Source organism: Ctenocephalides felis, unplaced genomic scaffold (assembly GCF_003426905.1).
Source record: "Ctenocephalides felis isolate EL2017-DRISC unplaced genomic scaffold, ASM342690v1 CF-g0.4_SCAFFOLD_03572, whole genome shotgun sequence".
NCBI lineage: Eukaryota > Metazoa > Arthropoda > Insecta > Siphonaptera > Pulicidae > Ctenocephalides > Ctenocephalides felis.
The window spans coordinates 15,334,106-15,361,069 of NW_020539726.1; the positions used below are offsets into that span (position 1 = coordinate 15,334,106).

The 26,964-nt window shown below is 29.2% G+C and overlaps 4 protein-coding genes across 4 annotated transcripts in view; 2 read left to right on the top strand and 2 right to left on the bottom strand.

Annotated features, from left to right (window-relative positions):
* LOC113388152 (argininosuccinate lyase-like) overlaps nt 1–8,546 on the bottom strand; it is a 22,782-nt gene extending 14,236 nt beyond the window's left edge. Inside the window, 3 exon segments of the mRNA XM_026625554.1 lie at nt 6,111–6,235; nt 6,880–6,973; nt 8,328–8,546. Coding sequence (XP_026481339.1) covers nt 6,111–6,235; nt 6,880–6,973; nt 8,328–8,546 — 438 coding nt within the window.
* A 5,050-nt stretch (nt 8,547–13,596) lies between these two features.
* LOC113387581 (alpha-ketoglutarate-dependent dioxygenase alkB homolog 4) lies at nt 13,597–18,825 on the top strand. Its single transcript, XM_026624920.1, is given in 7 exon segments — nt 13,597–13,913; nt 13,980–14,105; nt 14,263–14,290; nt 14,293–14,354; nt 17,804–18,066; nt 18,346–18,462; nt 18,537–18,825. Coding segments are annotated over 7 exon segments (915 nt in total). The 5' UTR covers nt 13,597–13,808; the 3' UTR covers nt 18,751–18,825.
* Nucleotides 18,826–18,878: 53 nt separating this feature from the next.
* LOC113387580 (WD repeat-containing protein 5) lies at nt 18,879–21,407 on the bottom strand. Its single transcript, XM_026624919.1, has 5 exons — nt 20,997–21,407; nt 20,697–20,793; nt 20,030–20,320; nt 19,441–19,775; nt 18,879–19,153 (listed from the first exon to the last, which is right to left on the bottom strand). The coding sequence occupies exons 1-5, from the start codon at nt 21,120–21,122 to the stop codon at nt 18,965–18,967; spliced, it is 1,038 nt and encodes a 345-aa protein (XP_026480704.1). The 5' UTR covers nt 21,123–21,407; the 3' UTR covers nt 18,879–18,964.
* A 1,037-nt stretch (nt 21,408–22,444) lies between these two features.
* LOC113387582 (longitudinals lacking protein, isoforms H/M/V-like) lies at nt 22,445–24,523 on the top strand. The gene is made up of 5 exons (XM_026624921.1): nt 22,445–22,648; nt 22,899–23,120; nt 23,591–23,858; nt 24,060–24,324; nt 24,455–24,523. The coding sequence occupies exons 2-4, from the start codon at nt 23,049–23,051 to the stop codon at nt 24,281–24,283; spliced, it is 564 nt and encodes a 187-aa protein (XP_026480706.1). The 5' UTR covers nt 22,445–22,648; nt 22,899–23,048; the 3' UTR covers nt 24,284–24,324; nt 24,455–24,523.
* Nucleotides 24,524–26,964: the final 2,441 nt, after the last annotated feature.

The following is a 26,964-nucleotide window of genomic DNA, read 5'->3' on the forward strand; positions in this document are numbered from 1 at the left end:
AAGAGAATGAGACAACATGAACTAAGTGTGGTCCACCATAACAAAAAAATTTCAAAAGTACCCTAGTACAACACTCTATAGAAAACGCCCATTCATTTAATTTCACTCCAAAGATTTTATATCATGAAAGTTGCATCTTTAGAAGGTTATTTGCGGAGAGTTGTCTCATTCTCATAAATGTTTCTAACAGTGTCAACATTAGATCAGATCACAACCTATTACATGATTCATATTTAAATTTTTTACACTTTTTGACAAACAATTAATATCGACTTCATTTTAAGTTCAATAATTTAAGTATTTACACCCTAACATGAAAAAAACACACACATACAATCTCACAGTTCTCGTTTCAAGTGTTTACACGTGTTACATATGAATCCATCAAATACAGTTTAGTTCGCTTCCAAAAGCCAATAGTATAACTTCGAATACAATATTATTTGTTTTCAAATAATAATTTTAAAAAAAGATAACACTTTTAGTAATTTTGATTTACAAAAGTTAACTATTCGGCGGAAAAAATAACTCACAAATTCATTTTTTGTCAAAAATTCTTGTTTAGTGAAAAGTGCTAACGTATATTCAAATACAGGTAATTAATTCAATTTTATCATTAATCCTTTCTTAAAAATTTTTCCATAACTTTCAAAAAATTTCTATCATTTTTAATATCCTGTTCTGATAATCCACTCATTTATTTTTATCATTTTCATTTTGATCATATTATCATATTTCTGTACATTATTATTTGTTACAATTAATTTATTATTTAAGAAAAATCTATTTCTATTCTTAAACATATTGTTTGCTTAAATCTTATCAAGATCATGTTTCTTGACAGATGTCCTGAAGATGGAACGTACCTAGTTCCGAAACGTTGACAGTAAACAAATAATTAAATAAAGAAATTGTTTATTAAAAACTTTTCTTGTTTTTTTATTTTGTATTATTTTTGGATTCTTGTTCGAAACTCTACAAAATATACACAAATCCAAGACTCTATCATTCAATATATATATATATATATATATATATATATATATATATATATATATATATTTTGTATGATTCTGAATTTGATGTTGACATATGTATTAACAAAGTCTAATAATCGGGCATAACATCATGTTTTTTATTGATGTTATGCCCGATTATTAGACTTTGTTAATATATATATATATATATATATATATATATATATATGAGTGAGTTCTTGAGGGCGATACATCAAACAAAGAAAAGCCAAAGATTTATAAAATAATCTTTAATTCCAAACGTTTCGACATTCAATTTAATGTCATCATCAGTGGATATTACGTTGGTTGGTTACATCTAGAGAAGTGTACACAACACTAGAGATTGGCACTAACATTTATACAACTAACTTGTCAACACTATGCATTTTTTATAATTTTTTGTATGATGTAAACAGAAAAATGATAGTTTTATTTGAACAAAAATGTAAGTAGAATTATGTAATTTCTGCCACGACTTCTGTACTTTGCGAGTACCGAGGCATGTATCAATCTTTGTTTGATGTATCGCCCTCAAGAACTCACTCATATATTTCAACATCAAAATTAACTACTAAATCATATATATATATATATATATATATATATATATATATATGAACGACGTGTAATGAAAAACACAACATGCTAATTTAGATTTCCATATTTTAAAAAAATTTTTAATTATAACACACTGATGATGAGACAAACCTAGTCTCGAAACGTTTGTGAAAATTATTATTTAATAAATTAGTGCAAAAAGAGTGTTGTTTGTTCATATTTCCAAATTAATATATATATATATATATATATATATATATATATTAGGGTGGTTCTTAAAATGGTCATTTTCGAATTTCCTTGTTCCCAGGGGCTCAAATGGTTCCAAATTGATAAAAAACAATTCTCTGAAAGTTTTAACTCTTAATATTAACGTTTAGATAGAGCGCAATCAAACTTCGTATGAAAAGAGCATGGAAAAAAATTATATTATATATATATATATATATATATATATATTCCCCCTCTGAACTTCATTTATAAATATTTTTTACATTTCAGGAGTTATTAGGTATTTGATTAGGACAGCTCGGGGTATTTTAGTGCAGGTGATGTACAATTTAATTTTTAGAAAGTGTTTCATAAAAAAGAGTTTTAAAGTTTGTGAAGAAAAAGACATTGCATATTCACATTTTTTACATTATTTTTATTGACCTCTTTTTAACAACATATAGTCAGCACTAACTTAACTTAAGGAGGAAGCCTGTTTTAGAGGCTTAAAAAAATCGGCAAAATGTCTTTCAAAATTAGTTAAGAATAAATCCCTAAAATTTCAGAAACAAATTCAAATTACTTTCGGAATTATTGAAGAAATAGTGAACAAGCGTCAAGCATGTACGGAACGAAAACTTCGACGCTAGTCTAGTCATTTGCTCGTTTTGCCGGTACAGTACTCCGGGAATTCTGAAAATTGGTAATCTTATGGACTTCGAGGTGCTCTTTACGAAAATCAACTTTGCCACCTCAAATTTGAACGGCAAGTTGCCGCCATATTGGAAAAATGGCGTGAAACAACAGCTTTTTTAAAATATCTCTTTCCTGGCTGATTCTACGATAAAAGTTTCTATGTACGAATTAAACTAGATAAAATTTCCTACAATTTTTTAGAAAACCGTTTTTTGTAAAATTGATAGTTTGAGAGTACGGCCGCCTCAAAGTTTTTGCTGCTCTCGCCGTAGTATCAAATCTCTCCATATGTGACAGCACTTTGAACCTGACCACATTCTCTCTAATAAATAAATATTTTCAATGTTAAATTAAGCGAATAAGATCTAGAAATAAAATGATTCAAATATTTTTCTGTTTTTTTGCTGTTTTTTTAACACTTCAATGGCGAAGTAGCTATAAGTAAGTAGCTTGAAGTGTTAAAAAATCAGCAAAAAAACAGAAAAATATTTGATTTATTTTATTTCTAGATCTTATACCGGCAACAGCCTTTTTTGCACCAAATGACTGGACTACGCGTGATTTCCCGGTTTTTATTTTTTTCGAATCTTCCTAATTGACGGGAAAGATAGGAAACAAACTAAACGTCCCATCTAAACTATTCGATTAAATTGTATTCTAGTTTAACCTAAAAAACTGAATATTTATAATTAACCCAGTTTTTAAACAATCTAAAGTGAAATTTTGTATCAAAAACATGATTTTTATTTCAAGTTGCGAAAAATTGGTCAATTTCTCATATATATTTGCTTTGATTGTTTTGTTTCGGATGGAAATTGTGACCTACATCTTTCCCGCCAAATGATACCTGCACACTCGTGGCGCATAAGCAAAAATGCTTGTATCCGGTATATTATAGCATATATTTCAAGGAAAAAAAAAATTGAGAAGAATGTTGAAATATATTACAATAAAACGTGAAAGTTTCGTTTGAATTAAATATTTATTTCCTTCCCTAAAAATTCCTCAAAAAAGCGATTTTTTGAAGCCTCTAAAGCAGGCTTCCTCCTTAACTTCGGTATCTATTCCTAGGATCTCTGGCGAGCAAGTCGGACATGCTGTATTTCTAAATTTTAATACTCTACCGACAAAGTCCCGATCGGATACGGTATGCATGCTATTCATCGTCGGGCCGGAGTCAAATCCAAGATCTTCAGCCAGAGCTTTCCTATCCACTTTGAGAGGATTTCCCGCCAATGCGCCACATCCTAACGGACACATCGCCACGCGCTTCCGCAAATCTCGCAGTCGTTGATGGTCGGATACCAACGGCCAAGCATGGCTAAAAGTTCGAGCAAACTACACTTCTAGGTAACTAATTACGATCTATAAATGACGCTGATTAATAAAGGTGACTTAGTGACTTATTTATATCTAAATGCTTCAATTACACAAGTCCACAAATTAAAAAAAGAGTGCGCGTAAGGTTCACACGAGATTGAAGTAAAACTATTTTGCTATTGTACGAGATGGCATTTACGTTAAAAATAAATACATCATATAACAATTTTGAAATTTGTTCATTAGTAATATGGTAACACTTGTGATGCACACATTTATAAATGTCAACCACTATACATATTTATATTATAATAATTTACAAATTATATATTTATAATAGCATTAAAAATATTTATAATAATTGAAAACAATAATGTAATTAAAGTCATACTTCAAATATGACATGATCGGTTTTGCCATTGTAACTAGCAATCAAGACTTAATTTCCTTATTGATGCCGGTACGCATACAACGACAGATCTCTATTCACACGACACGACGTCTAATCACAATCGAACAGTATAGAAATGATTTCATCGAGAGCGAATGACGAACTGTTCGGGCGTAACGCTATTTTCGTTGCGTTTGTACAGATTTACTCCATAGTCGCGCCTAAAGAAGTTTTACTTCAAAAAAAAAATGTCTGGTTTGGGTTTGCGGCATGTTTTCTAGTGTAGTTTTTACTGCTGAACACGAATCTAAAGTCAAAATTGGGGGTTCAAATAGCAAAAAATTGAAATGGAAATCAGGAAAAACGACAAAATCTTCGATCTAGTAATTCTTATGCATGATACTTAAAACCTTATAATTTTAGTCGTTTCCTGGAAAACATCTGACGCACAGTTAGCCAATAGAGATAACTTTTTTTACTCTGTGGACCTGTGTTCTCATTCAAAAAGTAATTGTGTACTTAAATATTTTCTATGATCTAGATTTAATTCTGTTTCTAATATTTTAGGTAAAGCAATAGGCTTTCGAATGATTTTAATTAAAAAGTAGTCTAAACAACCGCACTGGTAGGAAATGAAAAATATGAATGTTTTCTTGTTTTAGCACTAACAAATAATTACTTTATGTTAGTGAGCTTAAATTTTTTTCTTGAATTTAGTTTAAATATTTACATTTCATTTACCTAACCTAAGTGAAATAAGATTACTGTATCTTAAGTTGAATTTATTTGATTTTTAGAAGATGTTCAGATAATTCTACTTATTATTATTGGCAATATTAATTTTGAATTTCTATTTACGTATGTTTTTATATGTATTTCATAACTCAAGTCTTCGTGTAATAACTGTATGCATTCTGTATGCAAATAGCTATTTTTAGAAACTTTACTTATTTTATGTTAGGAATGAAAATTTCATAAAGAATGATAGTATGTTAAAAACGTTTGTATTAAACATTAATTAACATTTTGTTCATCACCTCAGTTGCTGATGATTTAGAAATAGTCACAAATAATCTATATTTTTAATGAATTGAAATTACAAATTACTATAATTATTAGTTTGATTCAATATTAACTCTTGATTATTCGATAATACAGATTCATTAAAATAGTGCCTTTAAAGGTTCATGTTTCATATATTACCATAGTTATTATTATTATCATTAAAATATTGTTAATATTATAACAACTATTGCCCCTTTACGGCTGACAATTGTAAATTTCACAATTTACTAAATGTTCTTAACTGGACAGTAGTAAATAAAATAGAGAATAAAATAAATATTACCTCAAAAGCCAATGACTAAATCTAACCGGTTGTCCTCTTTGCAAATGAGTGTAACCTGGCATGAGTACATCTATACATTCAGTAGATTTTTTCTGGAGTGCCTGAATATTATAAAACGTACTATATATATATATATATATATATATATTTTATAAAAAATATAATAGATTTTTTTTGGAAATCTTATAATTGCTTCATAACGCAATTTAATTTATTTTAAATAATTTGAAAAAAAAATTGTCTTGAGATTGAAATATAGTGCTAAAGATATATTGAAATGCATAATAGATATGAGATAGAGATACCTTGGCATGGGAAATATTTAATGCTTTACTATATTTTTATTTGGTTCTTGCATTAAATTCAACTTTAAAAAGTTGTGGTGTCTTTTAGAACTTATAACTTCGGTTTAATATTTTAGGCCACGCATATTTCTGTGGTTAAATATTGTTAAACAGTAAAGTTAATGATGAGTAAAATATCTGAACTCATGAATTGTATTAAGTATTGTATTCATATCAAACATCATAGAGATTTATCCTAATATTAAAAAAATGAAGTAAAATACCTGAACAAAAACTGTAATAGTTTTTTGTAATTCTGATATATTTTCCAACATCCATAATTTCATATCTGTTACAACTTGATCGTTTCGGCTTCGTCCTGTGTGCAATTTTCCTCCAATTTCTGACCCTATATAATTTATAATTTATATTTATATTTATTTTCTAATGGTCATTTGTAATATAATATATATTTATGTCTTTAATGTATATTTATGTCTTAATTAATGTATATTTATGTCTTTGGTACCCACATAATGAAATTTCTAAACAATATATAATGAAATAATACTTGAAAATGAGTTTAAACAAAATATGTAAATATTCTGGATGAAAAATATGTACTAAAGTTCGATATAACTACAACTTTTTGATAGGTTTATTTCTTAAATGCAATGCTAAATATCTGCCGAAAAGAGAATATATTTGATATTAATATTAAATCAAACTTATTATAGTAAGTTTATAAATCATAATAGTTGATTTATGCTTCCATGGGAACATAAAATGGGAAAATATAAATATATTTATATTTTTTATGGTACAAAATAATTGTCATAAGGCAAAAATGTATGTATGGGAGCATAAATCAACTATTATTATTGAAATGGGTAAATATGTATAGATTAAGTGAGAAAGAGCCTAGGAAATACTGTTTTAGAATTCATAAAAGAAATCAAATATTTTTTATTATAGATTTATTCAACGTGCTAGCTTTTATAAAGCTCTGATTTATCTCTAATAAACATTTTTTTTTAAATATTTCATAATTACCGATTAATTCCTTTACTCTCCTTTCGTTCACTGTATGAACATCTTCATCTGATTTCAAAAACGATATTTTTCCATTCTCCCATTCTTGTAGCGTCTGTTTAATCACATTGTTAATTTAATTATCAATAATTTCTCAACTTAATTGGTAAAATTAAGATATATGTAAAAATACTTTTTACTATCAAAATTTCAAGTGCGCTCTGAATTGTTTATAAAATAGGCTAACACTGTTTTCAAAACACCTCTCTTATATAATACTCTGATATATTGCATAAAGTTTAGTCAAATCAAAGTAATGAAATACTAATTTTGCAATATTTTTTCATTATTAACCCTTTCCACTTGCGAATTCCGAGATTTATATGAATTTTGGCGTCGGAGCGACGGTATCCGAGTGCAAAGGGTTAAGCTTTCATCGCGGCCTTTAACAATACTATTTTTAACTAGTGATGCATGGCATCATGCCTTAAGGCAAATTGTTGGAACTTCCCGAACCGAAAACTAAATTATTAAAAAAAACTTGATAAAGAAAAATTTGATTTTTTTATATTTTGATTTGATTGCTATTTGATGGCATTTTGATTGATTTATTTTGAAAGTTTTGAACATTTTCTTAAACAATCGCTCTGCATAGCAGATTTGGAGTCCAAATATCAAAGCGCGAAAGCGCCGCGTAGTCTAACGTGTGAACATTGGTACAGCACCCATATGAATGTACACAAAATTTGTCCTTATTATTATAATCTTCATAAAATAACTGATAATACAATGTACATATGTCTAATGTTCAGGTTTGACCGCCAAATGGCATTATTTTTCACTTTTTTTATTGGATCTCCGGGAACGCTTCACCAGATGCTCATTTTGTCAATACAAGTAACATGTTTTTCGTATTATGTATTTAAATCGGACGCTCCACTATCTCAAAAACTGAAATACCATTTTTGGCACTTTTTGCCGCGTATCTCCGAAACGGCTAGACCTCTGTCTTTGCCAAAATCTAATCAGCACATCTCCTTATCAGTAGGAATCGAATGTTTTTTTTTGAATTGTTCAAATCGGTTAATCCGTGTTAATTTGTATCCACACACACACATGCGCCCACACACACATATACATCCATATTTTCTAAAGTGTGCCAAAATGTTCAGAATCCTTTGAAATCTGAGAGATATGTAAAAATTCTCATTTTAGATTTTTTTGCGTTTACCATAACTTACCCTCAAGTTAATTACAGAGCGCTAACAATTATCAATAATGTTTATTTCATTTGACTATGAACTCAATTATATAAAGTTTAACTATAAAAAATCGGTCGAGTTGATATAACTATATGATACTGATGTTCAGCGCAACTAAAAGAAATTTGTTCTAATAGATTCAATTAAACCCTACTGGCATATTTGTTTTTACCTTCAGTCAATTGTATAATTCAATAAGAGATTTACCAAATTTAATCCTTTTTTTAAAATAGTTTCTTCTTCCTGTGTTATTATATTGGCCTTTTTTAAAGCAGTTGCGTACGCAATACTTCCTTTAATATCTTCTTTGTAGAGTCTTTTATCAATACTCAAAGAGCGATTTAGAGACTCCAAGCATTCTGCCGGTCCTGTGGAAAAGCGTCCACCCCAAAGCCTTCCTTCCTCACCACATACTTTTTTATCCATAATTTAAACGCTTTATTAAAATTTTTACTTTTGTTTTTATGTAATTTTTTTAATATCTTTATATTTTCAAAAATGTATTAAAACCGTATAATAACTTGAATATTTTGACAGCAAATACGCCAAAAATAATATTTCGTTACATTCCGTACAGAATAGATGTTAGATAAAAAGGTCAAATGTTATTTGATATGCTATATATTGCATAATAATAACATAACATATGTTATTAAACTTATATAAATTTAATTACAGCTAGTGGTGCATGGCATCGTGCCTTAAGGCAAATTGCTGGAACTTCTTGGAAAATTCAAGGTATTTTAAGTGTTTTCAAATAAATTATCATAAATACTGCAACTGGCATTATTAGTTTTTTATAGATAAAATATAAGAGCTTAGAAATTTCATGACGATGTTATGTAAAAACAAAATTTAATCAAACGGAGTTAGAATGAAAGCCCTTATACGAATGAAAGATATTTTGTTGCCTATATTTCTAAGAATTATATATACTGAATTGCAAAGTTCAAATTATTTATTCAAAGTATATATGTGAGCTTTAAAATTTTAGCTAGAATTAAAATTAAAACTGAATTATTTTCGACATTTTAAAAAAAAATTTTTGGAAGAAAATTTGAAAATAAAATCTCTCTGACAAACTGAATTCCCATTCTCTTTATTTTTTGCTCCGTATCGCCAAAACGGCTAGACCTGTCCTTGCAAAAAACTAATCAGCATATCTCTCTATCAATAAGAATCGAATCTTTTGTGAGTCATTCGAATTGGTTGATCCGTGCGCCCGAAATCGTGAACGAAAAATTGTGTCCATACATACGCAGGCACACACAAACACACACCCATACATAGATCCTTGTTTTATAAGGTATGCCAGAATGTTCAGAAACCCGTGAAACGTAAAAAGGATGCAAAACATTTTATTTTTAATTTTTGGACGATTACTTACCATAAGGAAGTGAAAAAACGATTTTAATTCAATAAATTAAGTCAGTCTCTTCGACTCTTTTACAAAGAGTTTTGTAAAATCTTATGAAACTCGATAGGGATCTTTATTCTTATATACTCGAGTATAAAGTTCGAGATACGAGCGTTTTTTACGTTGTTCGGCCTAGCCGTTTCTTTACAATAAACAAGTAAGTACAAAATTTTTTGCCACGTTTCAGCCGAAAAGACTGCTGTGAACCGATTTAAAAAATGTATTAACTGTTTGATAAATATTAGTTGGATATCGTGGTGATTGTGGGGCGTCCATTGATCATGTGACCGATTTTTAAGGATTTTTAGACCCCTCCTTTCCCTTGGTGATACGTTCTGATGTTTAAAATTACCCCCTACCCACCTTCAACACTCAACATCAGGTGTATTTTTGGATTTTTCTAACTTCCCGTAGGCTAAGTTATAGTGTTGGGCCAAAAATCGAAAAGGAAAATTTTTACATATCTTTATGTTTCAGAGGTTTCTGAACATTTTGGCATACCTCAGAAAAAATCGATGTGTTTGTGGGTGTGTGGAAACAAATTTTCGTCGACGATTTCGGGCGTATGGATTAACCGATTTGAATGGTTCAAAAACATTCGATTCCTATTGATGAGGAGACGCGCTGATTAGTTTATGGCGAAGGCAGGTCCAGCGGTTTCGGTGATACAGAGCAAAAAGTCCTAAATCGATCAACCGATTTGAATGATAGAAAAACATTCTATTCGTAATGATGGCGAGAAGTGGTGATTAGATTTTGGCAAAGGCAGGTTCAGACGTTTCGGAGAAATAGAGCTAAATATGCAAAAAATGGCAGTTTTTGGGAGAACCAAGCATCTGATTTGAATGATTTAAAAACTTTCTGCTTGTGTTGACGAAACGATTGCTTTTGGGGAAAGAATTTTTTTCTCACTTTTCAAAAAATTTTCAAAAAAAATTGAATATCAAAAAATCAATGCAATGCAATTCTAATTATAACTAAAGTTATAATCCTTTTAATTCTAGCCAAAGTTCTAAACATCACTTAAATACTTCGAATAAATAATTTTAATTTTGCAATTCAGTTTATATGATATGTACTTAGAAATATTGGACAATGTTCTTCATTTTAAATCCGATTGATTCAGTTTTACTTATTTACTTTTCACAAGATAAGAATAATGGAATTTACATTATTTATAATAATCTATTTGAAAACATTTAATATTCCTGGAATATTTCATTATGGCATGGAAAGTAATTTCCTTTAAGGCACGATGCTATACACCACTAGTTATGAAACATTTTGGATTTTTTTTTAAGTTTAGGTAGAAAATAAATACAAGTGATATCTTACTAGACCCCTTCACTCACGCGAGACGATTTGCTTATTATGCTTATTAACTTCCCGTAGGGCAAGTTATAGTAATCGCAAAAAAATAGAAAATGAAAATGTTTATATATCTTTACGTTTCAGAGGTTTCTGAATATTTGGGCATACCTTAGAAAAAATGGATGTATGTGTGTATGTATGTGTGTGTGTGCGTGCGTGTTTGTATGTGTGTGCGGATACAAATTTTCGTCGACGATTTCGGGAACACAGATCAACCGATTTAAATAATTCGAAAAACATTCGATTTATATTGATAAGGAGACATGCTGATTAGTTTTTGGCAAAGGCAGGTCTAGCCGTTCCGAAGATACGGGGCAAAAAGTGCCAAAAACGGTAACTCTGTTTTTAAGAGAACGGAGCGTCCGATTTTAATAATTCTAAAAACATTTTACTTGTATTGACAAGATGAAAAACTGATCAAATTTTCATAAAGGCAGTTCTAACGGTTTCAGAGATCTAATGAAAAAAGTAAATAAAATGCCATTTAGCGGTCAAAAATGATCATTAGACATCAAATGCACATATGCACATCAAATTATCAGATATTTTATAGAGATTTTAACAATAAGTATAAATTTTGTTTGCATTCCTATGGGTTCCGTACCAATGTTTATTCGTTATAGACGGCGACGCGGCGCTTACGCGTTTTGACATTTCTATGCAGTCTCTATGCAGTTAAATGGAAACAGCAAAGATTAGTGCTTATTCCCAAAGGAAAAAAACCACCAGATGAACCATCATCCTACCGTCCAATATGCATGCTGGATACAGCGGGTAAAATTTTTGAAAGAATAATTCACCAAAGAATAGATGCAATAGTTGACCCAATCCTAGCAGACAATCAGTATGGTTTTCGCAAAGGGCGATCAACTATCGATGCTATAAACTTGGTAGTTAATACCGCCAAGGAGGCAATTGCTGGAACCAGATGGAAAGGGGGTGCGAAAAAGTACTGCCTTGTAGCTACTATGGATATAAAAAATGCTTTAAATTCTGCAAACTGGAATTGCATTATGAATGCACTCCGTGACAACAACGTGCCAGCATACCTCTGCAATATAGTCGCAAGCTACTTTACAGACAGAATTCTAATGTACGATTCACGCGATGGTACAGAAGAATATAATATAACAGGAGGTGTGCCGCAGGGCTCTGTTCTAGGCCCTTTGCTGTGTAATATTATGTATGAGGGCCTATTGAGACTAGAGATTCCAGAATGTGTGAAACTAGTAGCATATGCAGACGATGTTGCCATAGTAGTTGTCTCCAAACAAATTGATGACATCGTAAGGCTATTCGATATTACATTTAGAAAATTTAATGGATGGGAACAATGAATCTCCAATTAGCACAACAAAAAAGTGAAGCTGTTCTTATCACTAGTAGAAAAACAATAGAGACCATCAAACTAAAGATAGGAAATCTTGAGATCACGTCAAAACCTCACATCTGTTACCTTGGCGTAATGCTTGATGCTCGTTTGAATTTCAATCAACAAGTGGAACACGTTAGTGCTAAGGCGTCAATAGTTAGGACAAAACTTGCTCGACTGATGCCTAACATTGGAGGTCCTAAACAAACCAGAAGGATATTACTATCGTCAGTTATTGTTACTTCTGTGCTGACATATAGTATCTCCATATGGGCTGATGCTCTTAAATCTCAAAAATCGAGGAGAATGGTAGAGCCCTTTTATCGTCTCAGTGCTATAAGAATTGCTTGCGCATTTCGCACAATATCGGCGGAAGCAGTGTGCGTCATTTCAGGAACTGTGCCTCTCTTAGTCTTAGCAGAGGAAAGACGGACAATTTACCATAGAAGACATCCTGAAAAGTTAAGATTAGAACTGAGTCCAACTGAGTCCTGAAAAGTTAAGATTAGAGATCGCAGAACAGCATTGACCGATGGCAGCAACTGTGGGATGTCGCAGTAAAGGGCAGATGGACGCATCGTCTCATTCCTAACATCAAAGTCTGGCTAGCACGGCGAAGTAAATTATTATACTACGCAAATGCTATCGGGGCACGGCTGTTTTCGAGCCTACCTACACCGCTTCAAGCACGATAGCTCGCCGGATTGCCCATATTGTTTGGGCGAAATCGAAGATGCTGAGCATGTGTTCTTTGTGTGCCCGCGATTTGGTGCTCTAGGGGATGATGTGGACCAGTATAATGTTTATGAATTATAACATTGATTATATAACAGTTAGAATTATTCATTCTAGATCCTCTCCCCACGAAGTAATGCCTAACGGCGGTTTCTGTGGGAACCAGAGGCAAGGGTTCTATGCAGTTAAAGCAGTACGATTGCTTTGAAAAAAAGTTCAGAATTTCCAAAATATTTCAAAATACACTTTTCTTCAAAAAGTCTTTTTTTTTCAAAAAAAGTAAATTTTTGTCAAAAGTTTATAGTTTCTCAAAAATCTAATTTTTCAGAGCAAATTTTTTTCAAAAATGTTAATCTTTAAAAAAAAAAAAATTTTTGGTATGGGAAGTTCTAGCAATTTGCCTTAAGGCGCGATGCCATGCGCCCCACTAGTTATTTAAACATAACGGAAAAGTTCATGTAACACATGCAACTTGCTTCAAGCGTATTAAATTAAATTAAAAAGTGACATTTGATAGTTGTGTGAAATTGATAATTCACGGCCTAGACAATATAATAATTCACGGTTAGATACTGAACTCGCAATTATTGCTTTTAACTCTGACATTCTTTAGTTGCTAATCAATTTTAAAACAAAAGTGTGGTAATATTTATTTCAAATGCAAAATTTCAATTATAATTAACCTAAAATAATCAAACATGGGAGAAAATGAGGTTATATTTTTATGTGTAAATTTGTGCCGCACCGAATATATTTAACTTTTTTTTCGGTTTTTGTATAATTAAGAACTAAAATGTCAGATGTAGTTAGAGATTGTGGTTGCAAGGGATGCAGAACTTGTCTTATTTGTGAAAGAAAATATGATGTGAAAAAAATTAGTTGTGTACCAGTAAAAGATGTATGCATATTTACTTATAAATTCATATAACCTATTATTTTGATTTATATGTTTCTAAATTTTCAGACATCTAATACATTTGTTTATTGTCCTTTATGTGATAAAGCTTGGTATGGATCTGACCCATATCTTTACAAAGATCATCCTAATCATGTAGGAGAATCTATAGAATATCCCGGTGTCTTTATACAGGTTAATAATAATATGAACTAAAATAAATATTTTATTTTTATATTTCAATTTTACTTAGGTCTGAGTATCATCAAAAGTTTAGTTTGAAATATTTGTCGATGTTTACTACACAGACAATATACTTTTTTATTCATGCTCAATCATATACAATTTTCAGCTAGACTTTTTAAGTGAAAATGAAGAAGCAGATTAATGAAAGGAATTGATGAAATGCCTTGGGAGTTATCACAAAGTGGTCGCAGAAAACAGGTATATTTTTTTTGCAATATTAATAGAATGTTAAATTTTTATATTTGATTACATATAAATTATTAATTGTGAATGGATTTATTCTCAATTGTTTTCGTGTAATCAAAAGAATAAAAGATATCTTGATTACAATTTACTGGTCAGACAATCGAAAGTATTGAGAAAGAGTGGCTAGAGACATAAAAAAAGAGTGCGTGTAAAGTTGACACGCGATTGAAGTAAAACCTATTTGCTACTGTACAAGATGGCATTTAAGTAAAAATAAAAACATATAACAATTTTGAATAATGTTTATCAGTAATATGGTAACACTCGTGATGCACACAATTATTAATGTCAACCATTATACACATTTATATATTGATAAATTATAAATTATATGTTTATAATAGCATTAAAAATAACAATAACGCAATTAAAGTCATACTTCATATATGACATGATCGGTTTGTCATTTTAATTAGCATTTAGAAATTAATCTTCATTAGAGAAATGAAGTAATTGCTGATTAATAAATTCTATGATATTCGTTCGCACAGTAGATTATGTTAAACAATGCCTAAACAAATATTGTTTTTGCAACTTCACTCATCATGTAATTGTGTTTGAAGAACTTCATGTAATTAAAATGAACATACATTCATTGACTGCTTGTATTATTCTTACTTTTTTGCAGGCGATATAATCTCATCCTTTGAGCAGCTGTAATATCTGTCTTGCCTAAAAAATATTTTCCATTTTAATAACTTCAAAGATTTATAGAAACTACGAATAATATAGAAATAATTTCTTATCAATAAATTTACGTTTAATACACGGCCCAAATTATTAATTTGTTTTATTATTTTCAAGAAACACGGTAAAATATTCTTCTGATTCAGACATTTTTTTATTGAATCAAGATTATACTACGATGCAACTTTAAAATGTTTATTTATCTATGCCGATTTGCTTGTTGATATCGGTACTCATACAACGTTGATGCCGGTACCCATACAACGACAGATCACTATTCACATACACAAAGGCTCACAATCGACCTGTATCGAAATAATCTCATCGAGAGCGAATGACGAACAGTTCGGGCGTAACGAACTTCCGTTGCATTTGAACGGATTTACACCCTAGTCGCGCCTAAAGAAGTTTTACTTCAAAAATATTTCAGAAACACCAACCAGATCCAAAAATCTTTATGCATATTTATATGCAAAAATTACCTAAGCACTCAAAGGGTTAATTTGATATGTTACTCTTATTTTAACTTCCCGAGGAGAAGTTTATGTTTTCATCAAAAAATCCGATTCGCTAATTTATGTTTTCTCGACGTTTCAAGCCATTCTGAATCGAATGAGACCAAATTTGGAAAAAGTATGTGTGTGTGTGTGTGTGTGTGTGTGCGTGTGCACCAACAGATTTTTCGCCGTAAAACGCCGTTTTCTCAAAAACGGCTGGACCGATTTCAAAAATTTAAAAGCCATTCGATGTATCTCGATGAGGACTATTGTTTGTCAGTTTGTGCGACGATCGGCCAAACCGTTTCTTTGTAATAGCAGAGAAGTGAAAACTCTTTCGTCCACGTTTTTGAGCAGTTTGAATCGATTTTAAAAATTCAAAATCGTTCGAAAGATATTGGTTGGAATCGTGCTGATTAGTTTTTGGTAAGATCGGCCGGGCCGTTTTCTTGTAATAAAGTTTAAAAAAAAAAAATTCACGATTTTTATGAATTTTTTTTTGACGGTAGATACCATAGTCTTCTATATCATACTAAATATTACGGCCCTACGACAACTCGTTTAGCTTTAAAAATTCGTCAAAGTTTGCAAAAATTGGTATTGTTTTTTTGGCATTTGTCAAAGTTAGACCTTTGATCGAGTTTTCTCAAAACGCCTGAGCCGATTTTAGAAATTTAAAAGCTTTTGATGTATTTTGGTGAGGACTATCGTTTGTCAGTTTTGTGTGACGATCGGCCAAGCCGTTCTTCTTTGCATTTGAAAAAAAGTGTTAAACTTTTCGTCCACATTTAAGCTCATCCTACCGAACCGATTTAAAAAATCAAAAATTGTTCGAAAGATATTAGTTGGGACTGGTACTGATTAAATTATAGGTGAAAATCTACCGAGCGTTTTTCTTGTAATTAACTGTTGAAAAAAAGTATTAAATTTTCGTCCACATTTAAGCTCATCCTACCGAACCGATTTTGAAAAATCAAAAACTGTTCGAAAGATATTAGTTGGGAATGATGCTGATTAATTTAGGTGAAAATCTACCGAGCCGTTTTCTTGTAATTAACTGTTGAAAAAAAGTGTTAAATTTTCGTCCACATTTAAGCTCATCCTACCGAACCGATTTTGAAAATCAAAAACTGTTCGAAAGATATTAGTTGGGAATGATGCTGATTAATTTAGGTGAAAATCTACCGATCGTTTTCTTGTAATTAACTGTTGAAAAAAAGTGTTAAATTTTCGTCCACATTTAGCTCATCCTACCGAACCGATTTTGAAAAATCAAAACTGTTCGAAAATATCATTTGGGAATATGCTGATTAATTAGGTGAAATCTACCGAGCCGTTTTCTTGTAATTAACTGTTGAAAAAAAGTGTTAAATTTTCGTCCACATTTAAGCTCATCCTACCGAATCGATTTTGAAAAATCAAAAACTGTTCGAAAGATATCATTTGGGAATGATGCTGATTAATTTTAGGTGAAAATCTACCGAGCCGTTTTCTTGTAATTAACTGTTGAAAAAAAGTGTTAAATTTTCGTCCACATTTAAGCTCATCCTACCGAACCGATTTTGAAAAATCAAAAACTGTTCGAAAGATATTAGTTGGGAATGATGCTGATTAAATTTAAAAAAAAATCAACCGAGCCGTTTTCTTGTAATGAACTGTTAAAAAAAAAATTTAGGCCGATTTTCATGGAACTTTTTTGGCGATATACATCATGGTCTTACTACAAGTAGTTTAATTATCATCGTAATTATCATTGAATCAACAGCCTCTAAAATGTACTTCGTCTCCAAGGTCGTGAAATGACCAAGAAATTCTTTACTTTAATCAAGTTATAATAATTATCATAGTTTTCTACATTTTGGAAAAATAATCGTATGCGTCGATACATTTTGTCACAATGAGAACCACTTATGTATTCAGATTAATATATTAAAAATAATAAAAAAGAATAAAAAATATTTTTTCTTATAACCAATAATAGTGATAAATATAAATTTCTTAATAATTATAAAATAAAAAAATATTGTTAAAGGCAGATCAAGTTGCTTATTTTAAAATTGGATTGATTAAGTATATTATTTACACATTTTGGGAAGTTCATGCAACTTGCCTTCAGGCTAAATGCACCTTCAACTAGTTTTAAATAGATTTAAGTAAAACCATCTAATTTGTTAATTTATTATTGGTTTTCTTAATTTGACTGTGTTTTTTATATAGAATTTTGGTCCAAAAACAAATTTCAAGAAAAAGAAATTACGAGTTGGAGAATTTGATGGTTTTCCTGCATTCTCGGAGTTTGTGCAAGAAAAGCTAGCTAAAGTACCTCTTCTCGAGGGGTTTCAGGTCATAGAGCAATGTTCTCTGGAATATGACCCTCAAAGAGGGGCATCAATAGATCCTCATATAGATGATTGCTGGGTTTGGGGTGAAAGAGTAGTTACAGTGAATTGTCTTTCCGATTCTGTTCTCACAATGAACAAGTAATATAAATGATTCTATTAATGTTTTTGAATAATTTTAAAATTTTAGCCTGTATATTTTGTTATAATTGAGCATGATTTTTTTTTAATTGACTTACTTCAATCAATAATTCTTTAAATAATTAAATATTATGAATAACAAATTTTGATAATAATGGAAGATTATATGACTATTTTAAATTCAATGTTTTAAAAAAGTATTTTCTGTATAGACAATAGTTTGTAATGCAAATACAAAACTAGTTATCATGTAAGCAACTATATATTTTATTTTTGTAGGTACTCTGGCAGTGATAGTAAATATAATTTGAATCTAGTTCCTACATATAAAAATGAAAATGATAAAATGAGCATTAATCTACCAGAGGATACATTAGTATATTTACCTATGCCAAGGTATACTATGAAGAATGTCACAATATAATATTTTGACCATTCTTTTCCACAACTTTTTATAATTAATTTTGTAGACGTTCACTTATTGTTCTTTACGGCCAAGCTAGATATGATTGGGAGCACAGTATTTTAAGACAACATATTCATGAGCGCAGAGTCTGCATAGCTTATCGAGAATTCACGCCCCTTTATCTTGAAGGAGGACCTCATCAATCAGAAGGCATAGAAATTTTGAAAAAATCTAAAAATTTTTGGAAACATAAAATTCTTCATATAAAGAATACATAAGTTATTTGTAATATATAAATTTTATTTTATTTCCAGGATAATTAACAGTTTACATAGAACTTAATATAAAACTAACACTTTCTTAGTTTAAGAAAAATATGAAAAGTATTTTTTATAAAAATATTAATGTAATTACATGAACTAATTACAGGTGATTATATATAATGAAAATTATTCAATCTTTATAATAAAATCCAAAGTTAGTTTTTATTACTTATGTATCACTTTTCCATAATTTGATTGTTTTATCATTTTCAAGAGCTGCTGAAGCTATAATGTTTTCTGTTGGATGGCAAGCTGTGCAGAGAACAGTATCCGTGTGTCCTTGTAATTTTTGCACTACCTCTTTACTTTGCAGATTCCATATGTAAACCATACTATCTTCAGAACCAGAAACTATCCACTAAAAAAAAAATAGATAATTGAGAAACATTGCAATAATAATGAAAAAATACTGCAAAATGACAATGATTACAAATAATTGAGATCTACATATAAAAAGTAAGTTCTTATCGATTACTATTACATTATTATCAAATCATTGTGGGACTGGTCATAAAATATACCTAAGTTTGTTTTTTATTTAACAGGATAATTTATTAATAGTTTTAAAGTATTATTAAGAAAAATATGTAATGACCATGGTCGATTCTCTCATACAAATTTAAATACAAAATAGAGATATCTTACCTTGCCACCTGTAACTGAAAAATTAGCAAATATGCAGTATTTTTCATTTTTATGTCCTGTGTAAGTTTTGAGGCATTTTCCTTTTGAATAATCCCATAGTTTTAATGTGTTATCAAGAGTTGCAGCCAGTATATATTTTCCATTTGGTGAAAATTTAACAAATGAAACAGGTGGATTATCATCATCAATTAAAGTTTTCAAACATTGACCAGATGCTGTATCCCATATTCTGCACAAACCATCATAGCTTGATGAAACTATCAATGATCCATCTCGATTAAAATGCACTGCTGATACCGGATCTGAATGAGCTGGCAAAGTCTTTAGACATTTTCCTATAATAAAAGGTAAAAATGTTTAAAATTGCATACTCCTAACTCAATATTCATGTGAGAAAATGTTTTGAGAATTGAAATAAGTTATTATGACATGTAGATCTTTTTGAAGATGAAGTTGATGTTAAAAATATAATTACCAAAGCACATCAAAACATTTAACTATTCATCTACTGCGCCATTTTTATAGAATTGAATTCAATTTAGAGTTTTATCTACCTCATGGTACATAAAAATATTTGTAATTTTCTCACCTGTTCTAACATCCCAAATACGAACTGATTCATCAAAACTTCCAGATACAATCAAATTACTTTGGGGATTAAAGTTGCAGCAGAAAACATAATTACTATGCCCTTTAAGGGTTTTTAAACATTTTCCAGAACTTAGTTCCCAAATTTTTAGTGTTTTGTCATCACTAGCGCTGACAATTAATCTACTATCGCTAGACCAAGCAATGTCACTTATACCAAGTTTATGTCCAGATATGGTTTTTTCAAATTTACCATCATAAGCTCCCCATATTTTAATTAGTTTATCAGCAGCTAGAATTAAAATTTAATTTTATGAAATTGATATTTAAGTCTTAAATATGAAATAAATACATTAATAGTCACATGTGTTGTTTCATATATTAAATATTATATGTAAACACAAATAATTAATTGAAGTTGAAAAAATAAAATAAGTGATTTTATTGTATTAAGAATATACTGTAGTATTTGTATTTAATAATGAATACTATTGTTTTTATGTGCCTGAGTTTGAATTACTACTTCAAGTTTTTTATTGAGTGTTAAATATTGAATTTAAAATGATTGTAAGAACCAAGATGCTCATATATCAACAATGAAAATAATTTAAGAACTCTGAATTTGATAACATCTGTATGTAAAACTTCTTGTTATGAATATTACTTACATGAGCTAGCAAGCCATTCGCCATTCGGGCTAAATTTCACAGAAGACACCGCCTTCGTATGTCCTGCCAAGGTAAACTTCAGCGTATAATTTGGTTTCTAAAAATGGTTCGATAATATATTCAGTGCAAAAGATTTTGTGTAGTGTGATAATCAAAGAATAACATATTAGCATTAGTAAAAGTAAAAGTTTAATGAATATAGAATGTCGAATACACTGATATTCAGAACCTTTTTTTGTAAAACAGAACTATTATAAAATTCTTCAAGTAAGTTATATTTACAGTAAGTAATGTACTAACCGCTCCACCAGTTTTGTTGTTACCACTACTTTGAATTGATAGCGAAGATTGATTTGCATTAGCTGCTGGCTGATTTGCATGAATTTGATGGCCTGTATGTACAGGTGATGGGCCCATGGGCACCATTCTTAATTCAAATAAACGGCCTCTTTTACACCATTAACACCAATAATACGTCACTGTAAATCTCTGCGAGATTGACAAAATTTAACAATACTATTTAAATACTGCTCGACTATATGCAGAGAGGTTAAGATTTTATTTTTATCTTGATATACGCCAGATTTATATACTTATGATTATAATAAAACGTATTACCATAAACGCTACTACCACATTATTAACACTTATTAAAGACTTATGTTATTATTATTTGAAAGGTAGTGTCGAAGAACGCTGCGTTTTGGTAAATTCCGAATATCGTTTGGTAGTTGTCTACTAATTTTCCTTCAGAGGTCGACAAATAAACTGTCAGCACGGGCTGAATTATAAACCATAGATATGGCTACTGATGATGATAGAAGACCGTTAAAAGCATTATACTCTTCCTGTATCTATGGTTAAAAGATAGAAATTAATAACTTTTAACTTCTACTTAATTTTATTATTTCGATATTTGATATATTCGAAAAATAAGAACACAATTATTTCTATTAAATTATTAGATGTCCAAAAATAAAATGATAATAATAAAATATAAATATAATAAAAATTCAAATTATATATCTAAGCTTTGTTTTGAATCAATTTTGAATGTGTAAATATTTTGAATAAATTAACATTGAGATAACATATTTTTCATTCATATCAAAATAAACCTTTGCTGAATAAATATACATATAAATATAAACATTAAATTGCATACAATATTCAGAATGAGGCAAAATAGACAACAATATTTAACATTTTAATATCCATTTATAAAATAAGCCTTAATCGCTCATAGATTTACACATACTTTTGTTTTATCTTTCGTTTTACATTATTATATAAACGGTAAATGGTATTTTTAAGTACTATAAAAAGTTGTTTAGATTTTTACTGTTTTGCACATTAAAAATTACTTTTTTATATTTTGTTAATGCCAATCAATGTTAATTGCCTAGACAACATTAGAATACGATAAATTCTTGGTAAATTGCACATAGTTAATTTCTGACGAATTAATATTTTGTGCCTAAACTGGCCCAAGAGCCGCTGGCGGACCACCTCCGACTATGAATTAAAACTTAAAAACGGCAACACTGATTAATACACTTTTTCAGTGCAAATGGCGTCATAGCGTGAGTGTTGTGTTTGGTATATTATTTAAGATTGTGTGCTTATCGTTTAGAAGAAAAGTAAGTAAAACAATAATTTATGTAAAATTATCTATAAATTTAGAAAGCGTAGTTATATAAATAAAATTTTCAGTAAAAGTTCTTTAATTTCTCATCGAATCGCGCTAGTGTAATAGTATCGATTTACGACATACGTTCATTTTTTTCTTTGTCATATTTCTATGACGCTCTGCCTATAAGTTAAGAACGTAGGTCGTAGCTCGTAACGTTATATATTTGTTATACAAATTATGGCTCGGTTCAACTATTGATTTTTGTTAGTATTTTGTATAAACTACCATTACATTGTTGTAATAAATTTTTACATGTTAGGTACGTTTAATGTCGTGCATATTTTCTAAAATTGTATTAGTTTGTTAGACCATGTGATTTTATAAATAGAAATAGTTTGTATCTGCATTTATATTTATTTATATTCTGTTAGTGGGGGAAATATATTTTTAATGACCCTCCATCAATTAACAACTCCGTAAAGCTTCTTCCATTTTCTTAATTCATTCAGTGTACATGAGTTTGAATGTATGTGCTTCTTTTAACTAATATGTTTTATTTTTTATTTCAGAATATGAAAAAACTGGTAAAATTAATTAACAAAATATACTCAGGGCTTTTGTGAATTTTATAATGAACTGTTTTTTAATTCATTGACCTCTCTTCTTTAAACATTGTATTTTATTAAATATTTGAAGTTTTGGCAACATTATAAACAATTATGGCTGCATCACAACAATTCTGTGTTCGTTGGAACAGTCATTTAGGAAGTCTGGGTGCAGCTTTTCCTCAGGTAAGTTATTTTTATAAGTATATATCTATGCACCTACTGTTTGATCATTTTTATGTAATTTACTTTTTTTATACTTGCTTTTTTGTATATATTATATACTATAGAATAATAAAACTAAAATGTTGTGACAATAACTTGAAGCATATAATGAAAAGTCCTAGATGCGAAAATTGTAATAGTCTATAAGTATTTGCTGAATAAATTTTAAATTTGAAAATATTATTTACTTTTTTTTAATGTATGTAAGCATAATAGGATATGTGTTTAGTTGATGACACTCAATTACAATTTCTTTTTCGGTTTTTAATTTACCATTTTTTATTTTACATTATCATAAATATTATTTCACATTTAACAGAATTTTAAACTTAACTAATTAAAAAATTTTATTCAAGTTTTTGATATGTATAGTTATTTATTCCAATAATTGAAATGCGATTTTCCATAATATTGTTACATTCTTGTTTTAGCTTTTGGCTGGTGGTCGGTTTGTCGATTGTACATTAGCATGTGAAGGACGTCAACTAACTTGTCATAGGTTAGTTTTGGCCGCTTGTTCTGGATTTTTTGAAAGTCTACTGGGAGAAAATCCTTGCCAGCATCCAATTATAATTTTGAAAGATGTTAGGTTTTGGGAATTACAAGCGTTGGTTGATTTCATGTATAAGGGGGAAGTAAATGTTACACAAGAAGGGCTACAAGATCTTTTAAAATGTGCAGAGACACTGCAGATAAGAGGTTAGTTCTATTTGAATTGGAACTATTTTGATTGTTTGTTAACTATCGATCTAATTAATAATTAAATATTATGCTTGAATAAAAATAGTTTTTGTTTCAATATTTTCATAAATTCCTCTTCCTAAATTAAATAAATTAGTTATATAGTATCACAAATCTTTATCAAAAACTTATACTTATATATGATATACATTTTGTTAGGTCTATCTGGTGCAGATTCAGCACTCAAAAATCTTTCTGACACTGCAACGAAATCTGATGAAGATTGCAGTACAAGTAATACTAACCATCACTTGAATAATGTTGTGAAAGAAGAAACAGTACCCTATCAAGAAGAGCAAGAATCCACATCCCTGAATACTGATGCTAAAACAAATACTTCTGAATTACAAGATCCTTTGAACGATACCAATAATTTTTTCTGAAATGGACTCCCCTGATAGCAGATACAGCAATGGTGCAAACGGTTTGTTATTTTTTGTATATTTTAAACATTAATTTAGAATTTACATTTGTGATACAACCTTAAATAATTTTGTATTTTACATTATATCAATAAATAAATTTCACTTAATCTAATATCTTTGATTTTTCAGATGATGACTTGGTTATGAACGTTAAAAGTGAAATTTCTATTGAAGACAGTATGAACAAATCACAGTCTGGTAAGTGATTTAATTTTTTTTTTACTTTTCCATAAATGTTTTTTTTTATAGATATGTAATGAAAGTTTACACAATCACGAAATTTCGAATTTTATAATATCTATCATTAGATTACAAAAAAATCTAATGCAATCTATATTTTGTTACATTATAAAGAGATATTTAGTAGAATACTACTCAAGTTTTTTACTTGTGGTATTATTTGAATGGTTTCATAAACTTTTGCATTTATCATCATATCATTTTTATTGAATATCCATATGTACCATGAAGCTACTTGGGGAAAATATTATTAACACAATGCTTTATTACTATTATGTGTTACAATAACAAAATGGTGTACAAGAATATTAATAAGATGTGTATACCAATGGAATTAACGAATTATGCAACAAAAAGTAACATGCTGTGATATATGTTGTATCATATAAGGCTAAATGATTTTGATTTAATGATTTTGCATATTTATTTTATCAGTTTGTTAGATGAAATAAATGGGCTATGGTTTAGCAGTTTCTGTGGATAGCTCAACATATTCTATTTAGTTTGAGTTAAATTCAAGACATTAATTTATAATTTATGCTCATTTAAATGTATCATATTGGCAATCAATAACATTTTATGTTAATTTTTGTTGTATAAAAACGAAATATTTTCCTTGTATATTTATATTATGTGTATTTATGTATGTATGTTTATATGTAGCCACACACATGCATTATACATACATCTTTTGGATTATGGATATAAAATTCTTGAAAGGCCAGCTATACGTAATTTTTCTAATCAATCACTCGAACTAATTACAAAACTTGTGCTTGGTTTTTTATTGTTGAAATGTTTCAGTAATTACTTGAAACTGCATAAAAACATAAATAGTTCAAGTATATTCAAATAAAAAAATATCACAATCTTTAATGGAAAATAAGAAGAAAGAATATCAAATTAAATAAATCTCTATTCATGTCTGGTGATTTACAAAGTCATAAGTTGAAGTAATTATTTTAGTATCTTGTGTTCATCTGTGTTAAAGAATACTATATTTGATATAACATTATAAGATGTAATGATTAGCATACAATTTGAAAATGACTAAACGGCATAATTTTCAGTTATCATTATTTATAATCGCCTAAAATGGAATTTCTATTTTAATTTTTGATTTTGCTAGTGATATATGATTAAAGCAAAATCCGTACATTTTCATCAAAAATTAATGACCAGTCATGCTCGGACATTATATTAAAAATTTAATATATATGTATATATATATATATATATATATATATATCATTATTTATATAAATTAACAATATTTGGGTAAAAATTTTTGTACAATTTTCAATTTCTACACTTTCCACTCATAATGGTTTACATTTAATTGTTTACATGCAGTAGTTTAATTACAAAATGAAATTTTGTCATGATAGATCTTTTTGAATCTAAGAAAGATTACATAGCTTTTGTTCTTTCAGTATATAACATTAAACTGAGCTGCATTTCAAATGCTATGGTTATATTCTAAGTTTAGTGTCAAGTGTTTCCAATGATATTTTGAAATTATATAAGTTACATACATCATGAAGATTTTTATCAAGCATAAATAATTAATAGGGAAACAGAAATAAATGAGACAACAAACAGATTATATTACTGAAATGGCTTATACCGTTCTTTTGTAATGATAAAATTGAAGAGCAAAAATTATTTAAAAATCTGCGAGTCTAATTGAAAATCACTTAATTAAATTATTACATACAAAATAAGCATTTTTAATACAAGTTATTTCAACTACTTTGTTGTAGGTAAACTTTTTCAAACAATCTTTTTCTGAAAACGTATCTATACGAGTGCGTCCAAGCGTATTTATTGTGCGTCCAATTGTAATTTATTAAAAATTGATCACTAACTCTGCTTAAAATGTTCCTCACAAGTTACTTATAATTGGTATTTATTATTATTATTATTATTATTATTTATCTTTTATTCATTTATTTAATCTTTTTTGTTTTTCTTACTTTTTTATCCTTTGTTTTGAATTTCAATACCCACTTTCAACTTACAGATTGAAATTGTAATCTGATTGTTGAAACAAGCTGTGAACAATAGAAAAAACAACTAACCCTGCTTGCTTTGATACCCAATCAAATTATTATTTCTTTATTTTTTTAATAAATGCTCTACGCCAGTGAGGTTTCTTAAAATGTCATGCCCCCCATAAATTTCAATACAAATTCTAACTTACTGAGCTTTAAACTCAAGTCTCCGTGTTGTGTTATTTCAAGTCTATTTCTTTTTTTATTAATAAATTATAGCAAGTTCTTGTACATTTGGTTACATTCGGGCATTCGGATTGTTTCTTTATAAATCCATTTCTTCACACTACTTAGCCAATATAAAATACCAATTGGGAGTAACGTAGAACGAAAGTATATCTAATT

Bases quoted from the DNA above. Each gene is read 5' to 3' on its own strand.
- LOC113387580 (XM_026624919.1), bottom strand. From the start codon at position 21,122: ATGGTGCCCATGGGCCCATCACCTGTACATACAGGCCATCAAATTCAT. The intron at 20,794-20,996 runs GTTAGTACATTA...AACCATTTTTAG, and splicing joins ACAACAAAACTGGTGGAGCG to AAACCAAATTATACGCTGAA. The intron at 19,154-19,440 runs GTAAGATATCTC...TTTTTTTTTTAG, and splicing joins TTTCAGTTACAGGTGGCAAG to TGGATAGTTTCTGGTTCTGA.
- LOC113387582 (XM_026624921.1), top strand. From the start codon at position 23,049: ATGGCTGCATCACAACAATTCTGTGTTCGTTGGAACAGTCATTTAGGA. The intron at 23,121-23,590 runs GTAAGTTATTTT...TTCTTGTTTTAG, and splicing joins TGGGTGCAGCTTTTCCTCAG to CTTTTGGCTGGTGGTCGGTT. The intron at 23,859-24,059 runs GTTAGTTCTATT...ACATTTTGTTAG, and splicing joins AGAGACACTGCAGATAAGAG to GTCTATCTGGTGCAGATTCA.